Consider the following 21,062-nt stretch of genomic DNA (forward strand, 5'->3'; position numbering starts at 1 on the left):
GAGAGCCTAAAAAGATTCTCTGAGACAATAGTAAATGTTTTTTCAGATGAATATTTGCGTTCTCCAAATGCTAATGATATAGCCCGATTGCTGTTGGTTGGTGAACAACGAGGATTCCCAGGAATGCTCGGAAGCATTGATTGCATGCATTGGAAGTGAAAAAATTGTCCCGCAGCGTGGAAAGGTATGTACTCTGGCCACATCCATGAACCAACTATTATTTTAGAAGCAGTTGCTTCATATGATCTTTGGATATGGCATGCATTTTTTGGTATGCCCGGTTCACATAACGACATTAATGTGCTAGAAAGATCTTTTATTTTTACGGAACTTGCTCAAGGGCGTGCTCCTGCTGTCAATTACACTATCAATGGCAACGACTACACTATGGGGTATTACCTTGCGGATGGTATTTATCCCAAGTGGCGAACTTTTGTGAAGACGATTCCATCGCCACGAGGGAACAAGAAGAAAAATTTTGTGAAAGCACAAGAATCCGCAAGAAAAGATGTCGAGCGTGCATTCGGGGTACTTCAACAACGATTTGCTATCATTCGTGGACCTTCCCGAATGTTCAAAGTGAAGGACCTAACAAATATTATGAAAGCATGTGTTATTTTACATAATATGATCATTGAAGACGAACGTGATGATAGTGAGAGTCTGAACATTGAGTATGATCAACTTGATGATCATCTTCCAGAATTGTCACGCAATCATACAATTGAACTTACGGACTTCATCCAGCGTCATCATCATATTAGAGATAGCTCGGCACATTATCAGCTCCAAGAAGATCTAATTGAACATCAATGGTTATTATATTCCCAACATTAGCATAAGTGCATTCAAACTATGACCTCTTTTCCTTCGTGTTATTAGATCTTCCAGAATTGAGTTGATATGGCATGCATTTGTATTTCCTTCATGTTATTTAAGATTTATGTTTAACTTAATTTGCTTTGAGTTTGTATTTCCTTCGTGTTATTGGGTTTTATATTTGAATTGATTTGCTTTGCACTTGTATTTCCTTCGTGTCATTGGTAACTATGTTAATGGTAAAACCCTTTTAGTAATGCCTTTCCTTGAGTATAAGCTTTGCAATCTATATGATGATGAAAATGTTATTTTTAATAAAAATAAAAATTATTATAACATATTACTTGCACAAGCATATTGAGGCTACAATACTAAAATTGTTAAAAAATATAATCACATGCTTTTTATACATTTATCATTGTTCAGAACAAAAAATAAGATGGCCAACTGAATTTGGTAATATTAAAAAACAAGAAGTTCAATCTTGAGAAGTACTGCGTCTCGCCATGATTTCCCTCTGGAGTTTCTGGAAGTATAACTGATGCATTTCAGGCATGCCACTCACGTCCATCATCATAATGCGCTGATCACTTTCTTTCGTGGCTAGCTCCACTTTCTGCGCCTCCAACCTTAACCTTTCGTCCTCTTGACGAATTTTGGCGAGCTCATTTTTCCTCTCAATTACCATCTTCTCGGCCTCCAACCTCAGTCGTTCATCCTCAAGGCGTAATTTTTTTTCCTCTTTTTCCTTGTCATACTCCATCTTCTCGGCCTTCATTCGATAAAACTCTTTCTCCTGAGCGCGTGACTCCTCCAAAAGAGTATACTTCATCTTCCTGAGTTGGAAATTTTCCTCTGCTTGCTTGCTTTGGGCCTTTCGTTTTCCTTTCTCAGCTTTCCTCCCAATTGGTCGGTCCAACTCGATAACTTCATTCTCCATGACTTCATCCGCCTCTATATCAAAAGCTGAATCAATTATAGCGCCAGAACATCGAGTTGGGGTCGAGGATGGGGACATCGTCTTCCTTCGTTTTGGATCCTCCTTTGTGGCGCGCCAAATCCACTTAGGTTGGTCCTTCAACAGGTGCCAACAATGCTCAAATTGGAAGAAGCATTTCTCTAGCGCTTGGTACATAACCTTGGCCTTGTCGAACTTGCATGGAAAAAAAAAAACAAATGTTAAACCAATGTAGAAAATAAGATATTTTAGAGTAAAACAAGAAGGATATCGAATGGCAATACCTTGTCTTGGTCGGTCATGCCACTCTGATTTAACCCTTCAACTTGGGCTAGTTTCGCACAAAATTTGTTCGTGGCCTTTTGGATAACCGACCACCGATGAATTAGAGATTTTATTGTCCGCTCAGTTGTGGTTTCTTTAAATTACTGGAAGTACTCAAAATTTTTTTTCCAGAGTTGGGAGTGTTTTTGATCCATTTCCTGAACGGCATCAAGGCTACAATTTAGCCAAGCGGAGACAAGTAACTTGTCTTCTTCAGGGGTGAAATTCGCACCCCTCACTGATTTCCTAACGCCGATGGGCTCGTTAGGGGGTAGGGTTGGAGAGTCATGCAGGGTTAACGGAGAACTTCCACTTTGCCCACCGTAAGTGGGGTCGAGTTGAGGATCTTGACTAAGGAGGTTCGTGAAGTACATACTAGTCAAGTCTTGTGAATCCATCTCTAAAAAAATATATAGAGATTAGAAAAGATATCACCACAATGTTTGCTTTTTGATCAAGGCTCAGGAACCGAATGGCAATACAAAAGATAAGATTGCCACCCACTCATGGCTGCAACAACCGGTTGCCACTACTTGTTGGCCGTCCGGGTTACCTAGCCACTAAGGAGATGGCAATCTATATGATGTATCCCTACATGCGGTTGTCATCATCACAGCCGAGGGGGTTGAGTTTATACATTATTCAGTTATCAGAACATAATACCAAACACCAACATCATCAGCATGTAGATCATGGAAATTTATATAAGAGCATCCCCATCCAGCTCCACATTATTAATATAACATAATTTAATATGACAAAGGGCTCAGAATGGTGTAAATATGCTCAGCATGCGTAAGTAAGGTGGCGAACATCGAATGACTGCAAAACCCCACTCGAACCCCAATTGCCTTTTGTGGAAAGTACCACAAACTGCAATATGGTCATCCGAATGAGGATTACCCCGCCATATCGATGGGTCCCCTAATACACTAGTGACCTACCATCACTATAACCATCATCATAGCCTATTAATAGGTCCCCTCCCCCGAGATATATGAATAACTGCAAAGAATCCAAAAAGATTGCACAAATTCAAGCAAACTACAAGGAAACTGTCACAACCACAATACTATTATCCAACAAGATTGTATTGATCATAAGAATAGGCAAGAGATCTAGCTATAGGATCTACACGGTGCAAATGGTGTAATTCTTGCATTAACTTCTCAAGTGTGTCAGCAAGCAGCTTCTCTCAAGGCTTAAATATATGAGATTCCAAGATTTCACCGGCCATAAAATGTGTATCCCCCACATTGTGGAATTTCAAAAAATCTAGTCAAAATATTAGCTGAATGATTTTGAGCAGCAATGTGATATATAACAGACGCACACAAAGGCAATTAAGTTGAAGTCTACACTTTGAATGTATCATAACTTGAATTCTAAACTGCAATGCAAATGGCCAGACTGATGGCATAAGAATTAATAGATTTAAACAACCTAAATAAATTTTTTTTACATTTTTTTTATAAGTACATCAATTTTAAGACATGATGTAATATATATAAAGTAGAAATAATAATGTCCTTTCACAAGGTTCAGAAGCTGATGAATCAAGAATTATAGAGTCAAAAAATGAACATGTGCAATGATCACAAGCTAGACTCCTCAAAGAACTCCTGTAACATAGCATATACACAAACACAAGAATATGCAATAAGAAAAGGGATGGGGATATGTATTTCGAAGGTAATTAACCCACCAACACAGTGATTATGGTATGTGGTTTCAACTAGCAAGGAAAAGACATATTCCAGATCAATGGTAACACAAAAAGTGGCAATGCTCAGAAACATATTCCAAAGTACACACTAGGCATGCTATTCACTTTTCATTGAAGTTTCTTACTAAAAATAAAAAAAAAAGCACATGCATGGTGATGCTACAGCTTAAACAGCAGTTGAGGAATCACAAGTAATATTCTATCACAAAATGGCAACATAAATAAGGGCAACAGATTTCTCAAGCCTCAAAATCCATTCCATACCAACAAACTCCACCAAATTCTCCTCAAATCCAACAACCCAACACACCAAGAAGTCACCAAAGCCACAATCGCAACCAGAGCATCTCGGCTTGTCAACTACCAGCATCAACAAATTATAAATGGTAAAAGATGAGACAAAAATCCAAAAAAAAAAAACAATCCGTGTGAAACCCAGCAAAATTTTCTCGGCAGCCAAACACCAAATCAATGAATATGCAATACTCAAATAAAATATCCTCAAAACCAACAACCCAACATAGCAGGAAGTACTTAAACCCACAATCGTGTGTTGTATTTTCTCAACATCAACTCAATCAATGGATCAGAATAATAAGAAATTTTCAAACATGAGCTTCATCATTTTGCACGGAAAAAAATCCGTGAGAAAATTCTCTACTTTCTCGGCAGCCAAACGGTGAAAGCATGATGCAATCCCCAAAGAAATTCGTACCCAACGAGAGAGCTGAATGCATTTATCAAGATGAATCACAGAGTTGAGGGCATTTTCCAAATATCATAGCCGAGCGAAAGGGGAAAAGAAGACCTCAAGGTGAAGAGAGAGGGTTGTGGAGATCTTACCGTGCGTGCCGATGAAGACCTGCAATCAATGGTGGAGCGTTGCGAGGGAGGGGCCAACGGTTTACCCTAGCAAGAGAGAAGGAAGACGCGGGGGGGAAAGGAAAATCGTTGGGGATGGGGATGCGATGGGGATGTACAGTCGTTCCCCATCTATGGGGAACTCCTGTACAGACCCTAAACAGAAACCCCAAAATAGGGAACCGGATGGAGACACAAAAGTGACCAAATCCCTAAAATTTTCTCCAAAATTTAGGGATGGGGATGATATAGAGAACCGGATGGGGATGCTCTAATCCTTGGATATGCTTGATTTTTCAAGCATATTATTGTATAAATCTATTCCTCTAAAAAAAAATATTAAGATTCAATTTGACCCTCAAGAATTCTAATTTCAAACTTAAAATTTTTATCTCATCATTATAATTTTTTCAAATTTTCATACAAAATATAATAAATAATTTAATTTTTTCAAATCTTAAAAAAATAATAATATTAAAATATTTTATCTTAAAACTCAAAATTATCATCTCAAAATTCTCACTTACCAAACCATACCTAAACCTATAAAGAGATTTTATAACAGTAAATTTATAAGAGTAATATACAAATTTTAAAGGTATTAAAGTCTCCCGCGGCCGCAAGCTAGGGTTGAAAGCCGAATCAAGTGACTAGGGCCTGCGGGGAGAGGATTGGCTGGACCGGTTCTTCTTGGTTTGGGGGTCGTACTCTTTTTTTTTTTTTTTGGTGATATCCAAACAAATAGACGGGAGTGTTAAAAAAATAAAAATTTTTCTTGTCATCTTCATACTTCACACACTATACTTATTTTAATTTTTTTCATTTTTTCTATAATAAATATGTAGTGTGTGGATGATAAATAGAATAATTCAATTAGTTTAATAAGAAAAAAATGAAATAAAAAATAATATTTTAATATATAAAATGTGTGATGTGGAATGATGTGTAGCATTCCTCTTAAAAAAAAGGTGAACTGGTTGAACCGAACCGAACACACATGTTCGGTGGTCTATTCGGTCGGTGGTCTGTTCGGTCTGATTCATAACCGTTTCGATCCGAAATTGATTCTAAACCGGTTTTTATATTTTAAAAATCAATTTCAAGCGAATTGGATATGTATTTTTAAGTTTTGATATTATATATAAAATATTATTTATATAATTATTTATATTATATATGCTAAATTGTTAATTAATATAAAATAAAATTTTAATCTTATTATTTGTGTCTATTAATCTTATAACATAAAATTAATATAACATTTGATATGATATAAAATTAATCTTAAAAGCTTTAATATGACATTTGATTATGATATAATGTAAATTAATCTTATATTTTTAATATAACATTTGAATTTTGATTTAATAACTTTTTAGTCAAAAATTATAAAATGAGGGATATGAGTCAATCACTTGCTAGAGTTTTGTTGGAGTATGATTTTATTTATCCGTAAAACTAGACCAAATAAGAAAAAAAAAAAAAACCAGAAGTTCCAATTTCAATAGTCAATCAGTATAATATTAGTTCTTAAAATTTTAAAATCACAATTTGGTTATACAAAATGTCCAAAACCAAAACAAAAGGAATCAGTTACACTCATACAAATAAAGCTACATCTCTAACCCCTTCAATAGAAGCTAACACTCATTGAATTTTCAAAACAAAGATTAAAAAAAAATTATGCAAATATTCAATTCAAATTAATTATCAAAGAAAATAATTGAGACTCAACCAAATCGATAAAAATTTCACGTTCCAAGAGGGTAAGAAGGTTTGAGAGAGAGAGAGAGAGAGAGAGAGAGAGAGAGAGAGAGAGAGAGAGAGAGAGAGAGAGAGAGAGAGAGAGAGAGAGAGAGAGAGAGAGAGAGAGAGAGTACGCGAGGATGAGAGAGGCGGCATTGAGATGACAGAGGAACTAGGGAAAACCAAGATAGCTTTAAGAGATAAGAGCATTGGCAATGGCCAAGTCTAAAATTTAGCTAGAATTTCTTCTTTTAGCTATAGTATCAAGTTTTAGTTAGATGAGTTCATATTGGACTAGCCATCTTAAAGGTAAACTAATAATATTATATATTTTAATAATATTAATTTTTTTTTTTTTATATTTTACAATTACATTTTCTGAAGCAAAACAGTATATATTTTATCAATTATATATATAAATGCACTTCCTGAAGCAAATATAAATACAAGACAAGTACACTTCGTAAAACTTTTACAGATTTGGTAACCACAGAGAGATAACTCAGACGCACCAAAGATGCCATGGAAATCAGTTGAACAGATCATGGCCAACCACGAGCACCCCTCCAAATACAGGCAGGCTGTAATGTTAGTTCCATATATGCTATAGTGGTTGGGTTATCAAAAGCACATATCCATGATGAGAATCAGGTTTGATTATCTTCTTATTGAATTAAAAACTGCACTCGCAATGCACACAACACATACAAAGGGCAGCATCACAATTGAAGAGTTACCCAAAATTCATCCACTATCAATTAGCCAAACTATCACACTAATGTATTTGATTTTTATACATAGCGCAGCATCACAATTGCATAAATTCGATTTGTATATTGTTACAAGTATAGACCTTGTGATGAGCAAAATCAATGTGGGAAGGATCAAAAGCACGAGCTTCAGGACCTTCAGATGACACCTAAGGGATCCTTGCACAAGATCCATAGCCATCAAATGACCAACCATGGTATGAACACTGCAAGTTGCCGCCTTCATCAATCCGCCCTTCCTACAAACCATATGAACTCATCAAGATCCCGAAAATACATCAAGAACCCAATCCTTCCCAATTCCTCACTTCTTCATGGAAAATTTACAAGATATAAAGAAACAGAGCATGTTGCAACTTTAATTTACAGATAAGGGCGCGAGGTGGTGGGGGCATTTGTCGTCGAAAGCAACCCATTCACGAGCAGACCTGTCGAACCAAAGCACGAGATCTCGACCCAAAAGCTGAAACGGGGTAGGGAGCAGAGGGTCCAAATCTTCGATCAAAGAAACCGGGTACCAGTGATCCCTCCAAGTGAACATGGCATTGGGCGAGCTTTCCTCACCGTGCTCATCCTCAACTCCATACCCTTCTATCACATACCCTTTCAAATAACTAAGGGCTTGCGGAGAAGAACGACGGGCTGAAGAAGAAATGGGCGACAGAGAGAAGGGGATGAAGATAGAGAAAGGTTTCGGGAAAAAGAAAGAAAAGAAGGAGGCAGGAGCGTTTCGGGAGAAAGAAGAAAAAAAAAAAAGAAAAAGAAATGAAGTGTTTTGGAGACGAAGACAACGAAAAACGGAGGGAAGGATAGAGCGGCAGGTACTTGGAAATGATAAAATATCACTTTACTCTTTGTACAGTCGCTGGCCAAACATGGAGAGCTGCTAAGAATTACTGTAGCAATTATGTCAAGCTTTTCAACTTTAGCTAGGCCAATACAGATGAATTTACAGATGAATACCGTACCGGATGTCGTACCGGTCAAGGCACTGGAACGAAATATTTCGGTACCGGTACCATTTCGTGTACCGTTTCGGGATAGTCGATATATAAATAAATTATATATATAAATATATATTAATTATATTTCAAAATAATAATTTATATATAAATAAATTATACATAAATACATATATCTATATAAATTATAAATAGTTTAGTCTAAAAAATAAATTTATAATATGAAAAAATGAAAAAAAAAAAAGGAGACAGAAATATCAGCCGGTATTTAAACCGATACAAAATTATAGAATTTCTGTACCGATCCATTGGCCAGTACGAAATATACGGCCGATATGGTAGGATTTTAAAAACAATGGGAAGAGGGGCAAGGAGGGCCTTGGAAGCCCCAACCCAAACCAACCGGTATCATTTCAATTAATTTTTTCACAACTATTATAAAACGTCACCGTTTAACTTCAGGTAAGTTAAATGCTGTTGTTTTATTCAGCAATAAGATATATGTATAAATATTATATCAATTGATTCATTGATTTGAACATGGTGGAGAACCGATTTTTGAATCTGGTAGTACCTTTATAGCCCTAATATATATATATATATATATATGCCTTTTGTAAAAATGTAGTCTTCATCAGGATAAAAACAAATTTTGATTTTATTTTATTTTTACACGTTCTCATAACGAGCTTCAATTTTTTCACAAAAAGTCTGCGAAGGCCTTGTTAGAGTTCTTACAAATCTTGACTCAATTTATAAATGGATATGGCTTTACGTGAGATATTAGTAAATTTATAAAACCAATTTATAAGTTAATTTATAAATTTTTAATAAGATCTCTGACTAAATATCTGACTTCACCTTATAAGGTGACTTCGGGGTTTGTGCCTTCTGAATTCTTCAATGATCCACCGGATTTACGCTGTTCATTACAAGCATTCACAGAGTTCACAACAGCAGTCGAGACACTCAAAACAAGCGAGAGCAGCGCAGAGCTGCGTGAAAACTATTGCACACCGGTCATTCATATACGAGCAAGTCTTAATGAAGCACATGCAACAGCAGCGATCAAGTAGCTGGCCACAGCAGTTGGAAGCAGTCTTCATCAACAGTTGTGCAGGATCAAATGAACTGGCTTCTTCCGTTCCAGGTACAATGTTCCCTGCCGTTGCAGCCAAGTTGCCAAAGCCGACCCCTAGTTTCCCCAGGATCATTATCTTCAGGCCCTCCACCTCCACCTGCTTTTGCTGTTTTAGCTTGCTGTTTGCCTGTTTCAATGCAATTCAAGGAAATCAGTAACTCTAATGAATTTGGAGTTACTTTCTGTTTAGATGTTTTGTGAATGATCTCCATAATGAAGATGCTATGTGATAAGAAGTCTATGCACGTGAAACCACAAAATGATTTTTAAGAGCAGAAAAAACTAATGCAAGCGGAAAGATAAATCGCATGCTGTCACTTAATGGATCATTCAGGAAAAACTAGTAGAATCTATTATTTGCTTGCTACTAATAAACTGCACCAAAAACTTGCATGTCCGAGTAGCTAGAAATATTGATGGAGATCCTCAGGAAAACGCATACCTCTTGTGTCCAAAGCAGTTCGGGTGCTTTCTTCCCTGCATCATCCTGAACAAAAACCATGCAAGTATACTCACATGGAACTCCAGATTGGACACTCATTTTGGCAACCTATAAGAATCAGCTAGGGAAATTAGTTACTTAAAATAAGCACATAAATCACTATTGCAGCAAGAAAGATGAACAATTATTCTTTGTCATTATGTTGGCAGTTGTATTTGTACATACTAGGACAAGGCTACAACTTCATCATATATGTTAAGCTTTCTAATGGTGAGAAGGTTATGGTTGAAGTGATCATGCTGTAACTAATATAAATTCTTACACAGGACTCTGAACTTTGGCGAGTATAGAATGATCACAGCTAGCCACTGCAAGTTTGTCTCAAAAAAATTTCTTCTCTGTAAACTGTACCCTGCCAACCTGGGAACGCTAATTCCTTTTTTCTTTTTGATTCTCTAGTTTACAATCATATTGATGGCTGTTTTCAAACTATATTTGTATATAAATTGAGTCTAGTTCTGGTCTTTATAATGACTAATCCGACTGTAGGAAATTCCATAAAAACTAAACCTTCTCCTCCAGTTCTTTATTTTCCGACAACCATGCACGAGCTGTGAGTATATCAATATGTCTTCTTGCAAACATCTGCTGGAAAGAACAATAATTAGAGAATAAAAGTGCCGAAGTAGCCAAAAATATTAATTTGCGCATTTTAATGGAGGCAATGTACCCTCATCAATTCATTCAGAGAATGGGGGAGAGAAATATATTCAAGCATGACAGCTCAGGAAGATAGAGATCCATACCTATGAGTTAGTTTAGAATCTAGTAGCAAAAATGGTCATTCAGCAGGGGGACCTTATAAACAATGCATGTGCAAGGAAGCATACGTGTTGGGGAATTTTATAGCTGATTTTTTTCTTGGAAGGGGTGGAGATTTCCAAGATCCAAAAGTTTGAATATGCAACTTCATGTGCAATGTAGAGGGTGAGGGTAGGAAGATAACTGAGGAGTTTATTTCTGGGCACCTTCGCAAATTCCCTCCTCCCAAATATAACATAAAAACAAGAAACACAACCAGGTTAGAAACATTACTCTATCAAGCGGCATATCCTTTGCTCTTTGCACTTTCAAGTCTATTACAAAATTGCTCATATCTGCCAAGGTACCACTAATTTTAACAGATTCCGGAAAGTTTCCATTGTATCTTCCTGATAGAATCAAGGGACTTCCAGACGAAAGGTCCAAAAAATGAGAAGGAAACAACTGCAATCAGGAATAGGAAGGATAACAATATGTCACTCTGCAGTCAAAGATATCCTACTAGACAAGTAAATGAAGGTTCCCTCCAAGAACAAACATATTTGATCAACAATCTCTTAAAGTGAAATGGGCGCATAATCTTTTGAATCCACAAAAGATAAGCATATTGTTCAATCCAGCATGAGCAGGAACAAAAATTCCCACATAGGACCTGTGTACCTCAAGTGAGTCAACATGTTCTAACGTGTCCATCTTAACATTGGCAAGAATGACTGACGATGCACTAGTGATTAGTCTTTGCATCAAGAAGTAAATTGTATCTGGTCAAAGAAAAGATAACATGAGATTATAAAATATATAATCAGAGTTAGTAATTACAATAACTGGTATATTCGGGACAAGGAAAAAAACCTTTGTGGTATTTAACATATAGCCTATCCCTTACTAGATTATCAAGCATTTCATTGATAGTAATGGTGAAAACCTAGATGGCTTGGGTAATTTCAGGTTTTAAAATGATGTAGTTCCATGTATATTGCAGGTGTAGAGAAACATGTGTCCATCTTGTGCAGAGTGCCTCAATGCTGCTAAATTGCACTTTTATAAAAAAAACCTTGGTGTAATGATAATCCTCACAATTATTAGCAAGGTTAATAACAGTATCAATAATGGAAAAAGGAGAAAGAAAAAGGAAACTGACCTGCATCATAAGCTGCATCATAGTGACCCATCCCAATGTGTGCTAGCATTTGCAAAAAGTAATGATTACAATACGAACCTGGAAAAATGTTCCACTCGATAATTAATGAATAAACTAACAATAGAAAACTACAAGGTGTATTACACAGATAAACACAGATGAAAAATAAGAAAAAAAATTCATGGATTGGTGGAAGTTGGAGAGCTTCAAACAGGAACCAGATGATAAAAGATTGGAGATTGGTTAAAGTGGTTTGAATACACACAGTGAAGAGTGAAGACAACAAAATTCACTGCCCTGATTCAGAAAGAGTGAGTTCAAATTAAAGGTGATGCAGAGATTGAAGGACCAGTAGCATAGGGTCAGAGGAGAACAAACATTAAAACATACTGTCATATATAATGTAGGGAAGGCAGTTCTGAATAGCTGGGACTGGAAATGAGTTGAGAAGATTACATTGAACTACAGAAAACGTCAAGCAAGCAGCAGGAATGGATTTGCAGAGAGGTGAAGGGGTTTCGGCCTTGGTGAGTTGTTATATGATGCTGAAAAAGAGAGAGTTGATAAGAAGTAAAACCCCAAACAGAACTCCTACCTATGCCCAAAGTACATATGCGAGGACAAATTGAGTCCCCACTTTTGAGATAGCCTTTCATAATATTGCAAATCTTCCTTTCATCCTCAACAGCACCATCAGTAATGAGGAAAATGAGAGGAATTGAATCGGTAGTCTCAGCCAACAACTTCATTGCCTAAATACAGGAGATTGTAGTAAATATTCTGTATTCCCTCATGTACATGAACAGAGAAAGTGAAGAGTAATTAATTTGTAAAGTAGCCCATAAATGAGTTGTAAGAATGTCATAGGGGCATTCCCATAATCCAATTTATCAAAAACCTGTTGAACAACTTGCTTTAAGGATAAACCTTTTTAATGGCAGTAGCCACACAGTCCACGTTACAACATGGCAGTGGCAAAAGACCTCTTACAGAATTGTCTATAAATGCAGGACGGCAGGAAAAAATATAGTAAAAGAAAAGTAAGAGCTCCACTTGTTATCTACTAGTTCCACAACATATGATTTCTTATAGACGACAGAATACAGATCATGGAAGTAAGCAGAGTAGAAATAGAATAAAGTTGGTAGTTTCTTTGAGTTTCTATTTCGCTTTTTTCTTTTAAGCAACAACAACTATGAAGGAAGGAAAATGGATGAAAATCTTCAAAAAAAAAGAAAAAAAAAAAAAATTGAACTTCACAAGTGTTAAAATTGGAGTAAATTTGATCAGTGATTTGGAACATGTTAAAACTTAAAATCACCTGATTTAGAGGAAGCAAAATGTTTGTACCACCATCTGCTACAAGATTAACGTCAACCCAGTCTGTAGCATTTGAGACTGCTTCCATGGTTGCCAGCTTCATTGTTGATGAGAATAAGTGTATCTCTCCATTAAAAGCTATTATGTTAAAACTATCTTGAGGGTTGAGCTTGGAGAGTGAGGCCACTAGTGCATTCTTTGTATTCTCAAGAGGATCTCCCCTCATGCTCCCGCTTATATCAATAAGAAAAACAATGTCCTTTCTGAAAACCTATCAAAATCACTAAAATTAATGGAAAGAGAATTACCAGGAGGAATTTGAAAATGTCTAAATTATTATTGTTGCCAATAGGTTTGGTAACTTAACTGCGCATAGAAAAACTCACATTATTAGCACACTTCTTCAAATGCCAAAATGACCATCACATAAGAATTTAGTTGAAAGTGAAAAACCAAGTAAATGCATTTCCCACAAATGCAAGGCATCAAATGAAAAACGTTAGACAAGAAGATACTGCGTTATGCTAACAAACCTTCCTACTCTGGATATTTACAGAAAAAAGATAGAGGCAAAACATCTCTCTCTGATCAAAATCCCGAGGAAATGGAGATTGCAAGAGCACACCCCCAAAAATGTCACTCGAATTAACCTGTAAAAACAGTAGTATATAAGACAGATCATTCTTGCATCTTTGAATGTTATGATATTATCATAACCATTAACACTGTTAAGTATTCAATCCTTCCTATAGCGATACATGCTGAGAAATATTCAGTCACAAAACAACCAATAGTTCTTACAGTATAAGAGAAAGTGAAGTCTGCATTTGACCATACTGGTACTTCAGCTTCATATAAGAAACTTACTTTACTAACTTCTCGTGTTAGTTCCTGAAAATTCAAAAAAAAAAAAAAAACAGGTTCTTTATGTGTATCTAGAAACTGAACAAAACATACAAAGAGTAGTTACCTTTAAAGGATGGCTGATACTTCTGCATAACAATTCTCTCCCAGTACCAGAGTTCACTTTGAGAAAAATCTTCTCTCTTTTAGAGATTTTCTTCCCAACGGGATTGACATATGCTGGAAAACTAAAAGGTACATTGAGGCAAAACTGGCCACCAAGATATATTAATTTCTGAGACCAACTCATCTTAATCGAGAGAGTGGTGCCTCCATCAACCTAAAGGATAAAAATAATTACTAAAATAAAAGAATTGAAAAATAAATAATAATTCTTTGGTTTGGAAACTGAAGAACGCACTGCATGCACTTGATAATATAACCTGTGGAACTTTTAAAGTGTATATCTGGCATTTGATGAAACGTCCATCTTCACATTTTGTCATTTTCTCAATGTCTTTTACATCTTCCATTCGAATCAACTGAGTACGATAAGATCTTCCATTAACATCAACCTCGACACCTAGAAGTGAACCCTGTTAGCCACATCAAGTTTTTTCTTGAGAACTTAATATGAGTAGCCCGAAAGACAAAAGGAAAAGACTGTCGGCAAGTAGCTCGAGTATTTTATAGCATGCCATCAACTGATCAACATATGATAATCCGAACAACTTCGGAACATACAGACGCTATGCATCATAAATAACAAAATGCAGAGCATTAAAATTACTTAACTACGCAAAACCTTGAGAAGAGAAAAAAGTGGATGCTTTTTCAAACAACGACTGGACAGGAAAAGTGCATGTGGATACCTACCGAAAAAGAAAGAAAACTGCATATTGTTCTTAACGGGCAACATTTAACAGGAATCACACACATAACTTTAATTAATAATAGTAATAATAATAATAGAACACAAATTGAAAAAAAAAATGCTAAAACATATTTAAGCAACGTTTTAATTAGACAAAACCACAAAAAAAGTCGTTAATTACCACCTGTTCTCCCATCGGCACAGCAATGCGACAATCGCACCTCCGGCTCGCCATCACGCAATGCACGCGCCACGTCCCGCTCACCGCCACGAACGCAGTGTCTAAGTAGCTCTCGATCTCCATCGCCACCGCATGCATTTGCAGAGGTATCAAAGCCGGAGGCACGCACCGGCCGTGCACGTAAGGTTGGTAGCTCGGAACGTCCGGGTTGTCCACCACCTCAGGCTCGGGTACCACCGCGTACACCGTCGGCGCAGATGGCAAGTACCCCTCCGCCGAGAACTTCGACATCGCTGGAACTACCACAGGAGCCGAAGAAGAAGCCGATTCCTTCCCGTAGTATATTCTCTGTGAGAGCTTCAGACCGTACTCCACGCAGGTCGAGAACTCCTTAGCCATTTGTTTCGCCTCAGAAACTTCCCGGCGAGGCCAACATTTATGTTGTCCAAATCATAAAATCTTTTATCATTCTATTTTTGAGCGCAATCCCTCTCAAATCACGTGCATCAATTGAAACAGTGATTGTTCAACCAGAATCTCGATAAACTGTTCTAACTGTACGTGTCCGAGACACAGTTCACTACAGAGTGTGATGTTAAAGACGTTGTGAGAGTGTTGAGTACGCAGCAGAGAGAACGATGCAGGAAGGACCCACCAAACAAACAGAAAAAAAAGTTCACAACATCGTTATAAAAATACTTAAATCATTAAATAAATAAAAAATCAGATAACTCAGTTGAAGACAGAGCGATTCAACTGTGGAGCATACAATATAATATAATAACACAGAATCAGTGTTTCGGCACGTGGAGCATATCTGTAGGACGCGACGGAATATACATTTTCTCTCGCCAATAAATTTAAAAAAAAAAATTATTTTTTGCAGTTTAGTATTTTATTGAAATAAAAATAATTTATATCATTTTCAAATAGATAAATAATGTATAAGCCTGTGTTAAAAGTGGACTCAACCTAAAATAATATAAAAAAATAATTCATTATTAGTGAGTGAGATACACATTTTTATAAAGGAATTGTACGAGTCGTCGAACTCTTTTACCATCCAAACACCCATCAAAGGCTTTTAAGCTTCATCAGGAAAGTACTTAAGGGAGGCTACACTGTTTGATGTAACCGCCCTAACCAATGGTAGAAATTCTGCAGTGGGCATCATGATGCCTACAAACTGGTGGCTGGGAAAGATAGAAAGTATTGTTTTGTCCATTTTGCCCCTAGTTAATTTGACGTAGATGGCTAAAGTGCAACTTGAAGAAATTATTTTCCCATTTGATGACAAATATGTCAGATGGATAGTTGTGTAACGATGCACTAATTTATTTTATAATTTTTTATAAATATATTTAAACTCATTTGAACATTAAAATATATCTAAACTTATTATAAGTGAATCTCACAAAATTCATTTAACTATCTTAACTCAATTTAACTTAACCTAATATCTAAATGCAGCAGCAGGTTTGAGATTTAGAATTTAAGGTTTAAGATTTAGGATTTAAAATTTAGGGTTTAGGATTTTTGGTTTTTGAGTTTAGGGTGATAGGGTTTACAATTTGGGGTCTAGAGTTAGTGTTTTGGTTTTGGAGTTTTAGGTTTTAGGGTGTTTTTGGGTTTAGGTTTCGGCTTTGGGCTTTAGGTTTAAAGGGTTTTGGGGGTTTAAGGTTTTGAGTTTGGATTTTAGGGTTTACAGTTTGGAATTTAGGGTTTTGAAATTAGGATTTAGGGTTTGGGATTGAGGTTTGGGTTTATTTTGTTTGGGGTTTTGGGTTAGCCAATAGAAATGTTTTTAGGACCAGTGTTTTTTGTTATAAAGTTTATGCTAATTATTTTAGTGTTTACATATATTTTAAACAAGAGCAATGTTAGGTACCTTAAACCCTAAATCCGGATCCCTAAAACCTAAAATCCCAAATCCTAAACCCTAAACCCCACAAACCCTACTCTAAAACCCAAAACCCCAACACTAGGAACCTAAAGTTTATGCTAATTATTTTAGTGTTTACATATATTTTAAACAAGAGCAATGTTAGGTACCTTAAACCCTAAATCTGGACTCCTAAACCCTAAACCCTAACTCTTAAACCCTAAACCCTAAACTCCTAAACCTTAAACCCTCCTAACATCCTAATCCTTAAACCCTAAAACCCTAATGTCTAAACCCTAAAACCCTAAATTCTAACCCTAGCTATAGAACCTAAACCTTATAACCTTTAAACCTAAAACCCTAAACCCTAAAATACAAAAGCCTAAACCCTAGAACCTTAAACCCGAAACCCCAAACACTATAGCCAAAAACCCATAGCCAAAAAATCCTTAACCCTAAACGGTAAAACCCTAAATCCCAAAACCTGAAACCCTAATATCCTAAAAGTTGAAATCCTAAACCCTATAAGCCTAAACTTTGCAACCCTAAACTGGAAACCCTAAAACCTAAACCCAAACACAATAAACACTAAACACTCAACTCTAAACTCTAAACTCTAAAACCACCCTACACCATAATTCCTAGAAGCACAAACACTCAACCCTAAAACCCTATATCCTTCTTATTAAAAAAAAAAAAAAAAAAACCCTAAATCCTTAAAACCATAAACCCTAAAACTAAAAGCCCTAAGCCCTAATCCCTAAAACTCTAAACCATCAACTCTAAAACCCTAAACCAACAACTCTAAAACCCTAAATTCTAAACCCTAAAACACATCTCCTTTTTGTGTATCGAAGGACTTTCATTATCTTTTAGGAAACGAAAATCCTTCAATTAAAATGAGACGGGCCTAATTAATTATTTTAAGTCACTGTAATTATTTTTTATGGGGTCTTTGGAGGATATTTGGATGGAAGAATGGCATCAACTCAAAGTCATCTAATCTTGGTTGTCAGACTTTACTAAATTTAGTCAAAGTAATCAAGCGACGGGTCCCACTATTCTCTTTTTAACTATTTAACTGTTTTATTTACAAACTTTATTTTAGTTTTTATTCGTAAAAGGTAATATTAAAACGACCGTATAGATGTCTAGCATCGTAGGAATGTATGATAAGCCATAAGGTTCTTTGTAGGGATTTTTTCCGTTTTAAAATAGATACATTTTACACTCCTAAATTGCTTGGATTTTACAGTTTGCACCGTAAATTATTAAAATTGGTAAAATGTATTTTCAAACTATTAAGAATTGACATTGTGCACTATTTTTTAAGATTCGACTATTGATATTATGCTACATTAACTATTTTTTTATTCAACTTAATGAATAGCATGTCAATTTATATAATTAAAGGGAAATGCTTATTGAACCGATGGTTTGAAACTTTGACCGATTCTTTTTATTTTTTTTAATTTTTTTTACCTTAGTAATTAAGAAAATGATTATTATTAAATTTATATATTTTCTGTAAAAAAAAAAAATTTTAAAAACTAAAACTACACTATATCGGTCGATCATCGGTTGGGACTATCGGTTGTAATAGCATTATCCATAATTTAATGGTACAACGTGTCAATTTAATAATTTAAGTTGTTAAGTTTTCTATTATCAAGTTTCACCTTCACCTTTACTTTGAGAGTAGTTGACAAGAAGGTAAATAGATATTTTTCACTTGAGAATTTTTTTGAGTTTCAAATGAGAGAGAAAAAAAAAAAAACACATAAAATATTGCTTATAATATTTTTGTTGTTCATATAAATATTTTAAATAGTATTAAATTAATAATAAATGTTATAGAAACTACTTTTAAGTATAGATATCTTTTTGTCTTTTGAGACCCTCAAGTTATAATAATTTGAGAAAGGCCATTGATTTGACAAAGATCTCATATTATCTTACAATGCTATTGGGCACAGTGTTATTACTTTTCAGTAATGCTAGTTGCAACATCCCATCATAACACTAACGACATTATTAATGTGAGTATATTTATTAAAAGTTATAAGCTAACTTTTAAATTTAAATATTTACAACCAATAGGCATCCCATTCCAAGATATATATATATATATATATATATAAATAATTAAGAAAATAATTATTAGCGTATTTGTATATACTAGTAGTTGGGCAACGTCCAAGGGACGTTCATTCAGTGTATAGAAATATTATTTTTATTAAGAAAAAAATTTTGAATAATAATGTAATACTTTTAGAAAAAAAATATATAAATTTTAACATCAAATAGTAAGATAGACTTAAATCAGTTTTAAAGCATTTAGAATTTATAAAAAAAAAAAAAAAAAAAAGAATCTTGAAACAAACATGTGCAGCACAGGAGATAAACTGTTAACAGTAAAGGAACGTGCATAGCACGTTTTCTTAATTTAATAAAGCGATTATTTTTAAAAAGTAACATAATTTTTATAAAGAAATAAAATACTAAGGTTTTTATAAGATATTATTATTTGATTTTAATGTTTCATAATGAATTTAAATTGATAAATAAATAATATTTTATTAGGATAATTGTATTCATAAATGTAGTTGGTAAATATATTTAAACTTAATTATTTTACATTTCTCTTTGTTTATATAAGGAATGAATAAAAATTTTAAATCACATAAATAAATTGATATATAAATTATAATTTATATAAAAGATCATATATATATAATAGAATATAGAATATATATTTATATAATTTATATAGATATATATAATAGAATATATATATATATATATATAGATATCTAATATACCTCATAAATAAATGATCATCAATGCATAGGTTACAGGATTATGCATGCTGCATGAATTTTAATAATTATGAATTTATTCATAAGTGATTGGGGAGAGAGAGATTAAAAAATTAAGAACTTTTAAGAAGAGAGAGTCACTTTAATTTATTCATGTAACTAACGGCGTTAATTTTAACGGTAAAACAACAAAAACCGTTAAACTAATAAAATTCCGTTAGATAGCCATTTTATATATATATATAAAGATATATATTTTAAAAATAAGATGTTTAAAAGTAAAAAATACAATTAAACTAGAGGGTACGCTTAACAGTACATACTGAAACTGCAGAATAGCAAAGTTTAATAAATTTTAAACTATTTTCTAATTCGTATAAGTAAGTTTAAAACATAATTAATATAAAAGCCATTGTTTTAAAATTGTAGTACGTGGCTGATTAATTATATTAATATAATTAATATAAGTACTACAGTCGTTTCATTATGTCAATTGATTCCACCACTATAATAAGTCTACAATGGTGCGAGCTTAGGGGGGCATGATTATTTTTATTTTTATTTTAGCTTAGGGGGGCATGATTAGTGTAAAGTTGGTGGCATTATTGGCATTCCCCTTTTTGAGACATCCATTGGATTAGCGGCCGATGCTAATAATCAGTAGTAAAATATATAAATATTATAGAGGTATTCCAAAGAAAATAAAATTTATTATTAAAAAATTAATTTTTTTCATATATATATCTTATTTATTTATTAAATAATGATACGATACTTACACTTATGACTATATATATCATTTTATTTTTTAAAAAAAAGAAATATTTTAATCACAAAGAAATTACATAAAAGATGTGACTTGATGCAGCATGTCATATTATAAAATTACTTTTAATATAAAATAGATATAATAAATTATATAAAACTACGTCAATTTATAAATTTATATTTATATAATTTATTTATATCTATAATAATTTTCTAAAAACAAATGGGAGAGTGATAAAATCCTATTAATCGGGTACGATGTAGACCAGGGTGGTCCCATGGACGGGTCATCCGGTGGTGCGCTTCTAAAGGACATGGATTTGGATTTTGAGAAGACAAGGTTTGGACTTTGGAGGGTCACGAATTCGTCAAAAGTAGATGCACGGTCATGCACCACATACGTTCTAGCATTCTCCACTACATGGTTTGCTCCTTTTTCCCCCTGTCAAGAAATGATATTTGCATTAGATAGGTTGGTGCTGTACAATTTTTTAAATAAATAAATATAAAATTTATATAAAGAAATTAATTTTTTAATAATTAATTTCACTATTTTTCAACTTTTAAGTACTCGATTGTATTTAGTGCTATTATTTTTTTAAAGGAGCCGCTCTCATAATGAAAAACGCATGCGCTACGAAATTTGACCGTTCGGCATTGATG

General features: G+C 34.4%; 1 protein-coding gene across 4 annotated transcripts; it reads right to left on the reverse strand.

Annotated features, from left to right (window-relative positions):
- Positions 1 to 9,018: 9,018 nt before the first annotated feature.
- LOC122300903 lies at positions 9,019 to 15,594 on the reverse strand. 4 transcript variants are annotated; one of them, XM_043111875.1, is made up of 13 exons: positions 14,931 to 15,593; positions 14,319 to 14,471; positions 14,003 to 14,215; positions 13,834 to 13,923; positions 13,566 to 13,682; positions 13,034 to 13,303; positions 12,308 to 12,464; positions 11,713 to 11,754; positions 11,232 to 11,332; positions 10,845 to 11,015; positions 10,320 to 10,394; positions 9,750 to 9,857; positions 9,019 to 9,434 (listed from the first exon to the last, which is right to left on the reverse strand). In XM_043111875.1, the coding sequence occupies exons 1-13, from the start codon at positions 15,327 to 15,329 to the stop codon at positions 9,096 to 9,098; spliced, it is 2,235 nt and encodes a 744-aa protein (XP_042967809.1). In that variant the 5' UTR covers positions 15,330 to 15,593; the 3' UTR covers positions 9,019 to 9,095. The 4 variants fall into 4 exon arrangements, with proteins under 4 accessions (XP_042967809.1, XP_042967807.1, XP_042967808.1 ...); XM_043111873.1 differs by having other exon boundaries at positions 11,713 to 11,790; XM_043111874.1 differs by having other exon boundaries at positions 11,713 to 11,790; positions 14,934 to 15,592.
- Between the last annotated feature and the right edge of the window lie 5,468 nt (positions 15,595 to 21,062).

The sequence above is a fragment of the Carya illinoinensis genome, chromosome 2, assembly GCF_018687715.1.
Source record: "Carya illinoinensis cultivar Pawnee chromosome 2, C.illinoinensisPawnee_v1, whole genome shotgun sequence".
Classification (NCBI taxonomy): Eukaryota; Viridiplantae; Streptophyta; class Magnoliopsida; order Fagales; family Juglandaceae; genus Carya; species Carya illinoinensis.

Excerpts from the sequence above, each read along its gene's own strand:
- LOC122300903 (XM_043111873.1), bottom strand. The coding sequence starts at position 15,329 with ATGGCTAAGGAGTTCTCGACCTGCGTGGAGTACGGTCTGAAGCTCTCA. Across the intron at positions 14,216-14,318 it reads ACACTTTAAAAGTTCCACAG|GTTGATGGAGGCACCACTCT; the intron begins GTTATATTATCA and ends TTTATCCTTTAG. Across the intron at positions 9,858-10,319 it reads ATAAAGAACTGGAGGAGAAG|GTTGCCAAAATGAGTGTCCA; the intron begins GTTTAGTTTTTA and ends TGATTCTTATAG.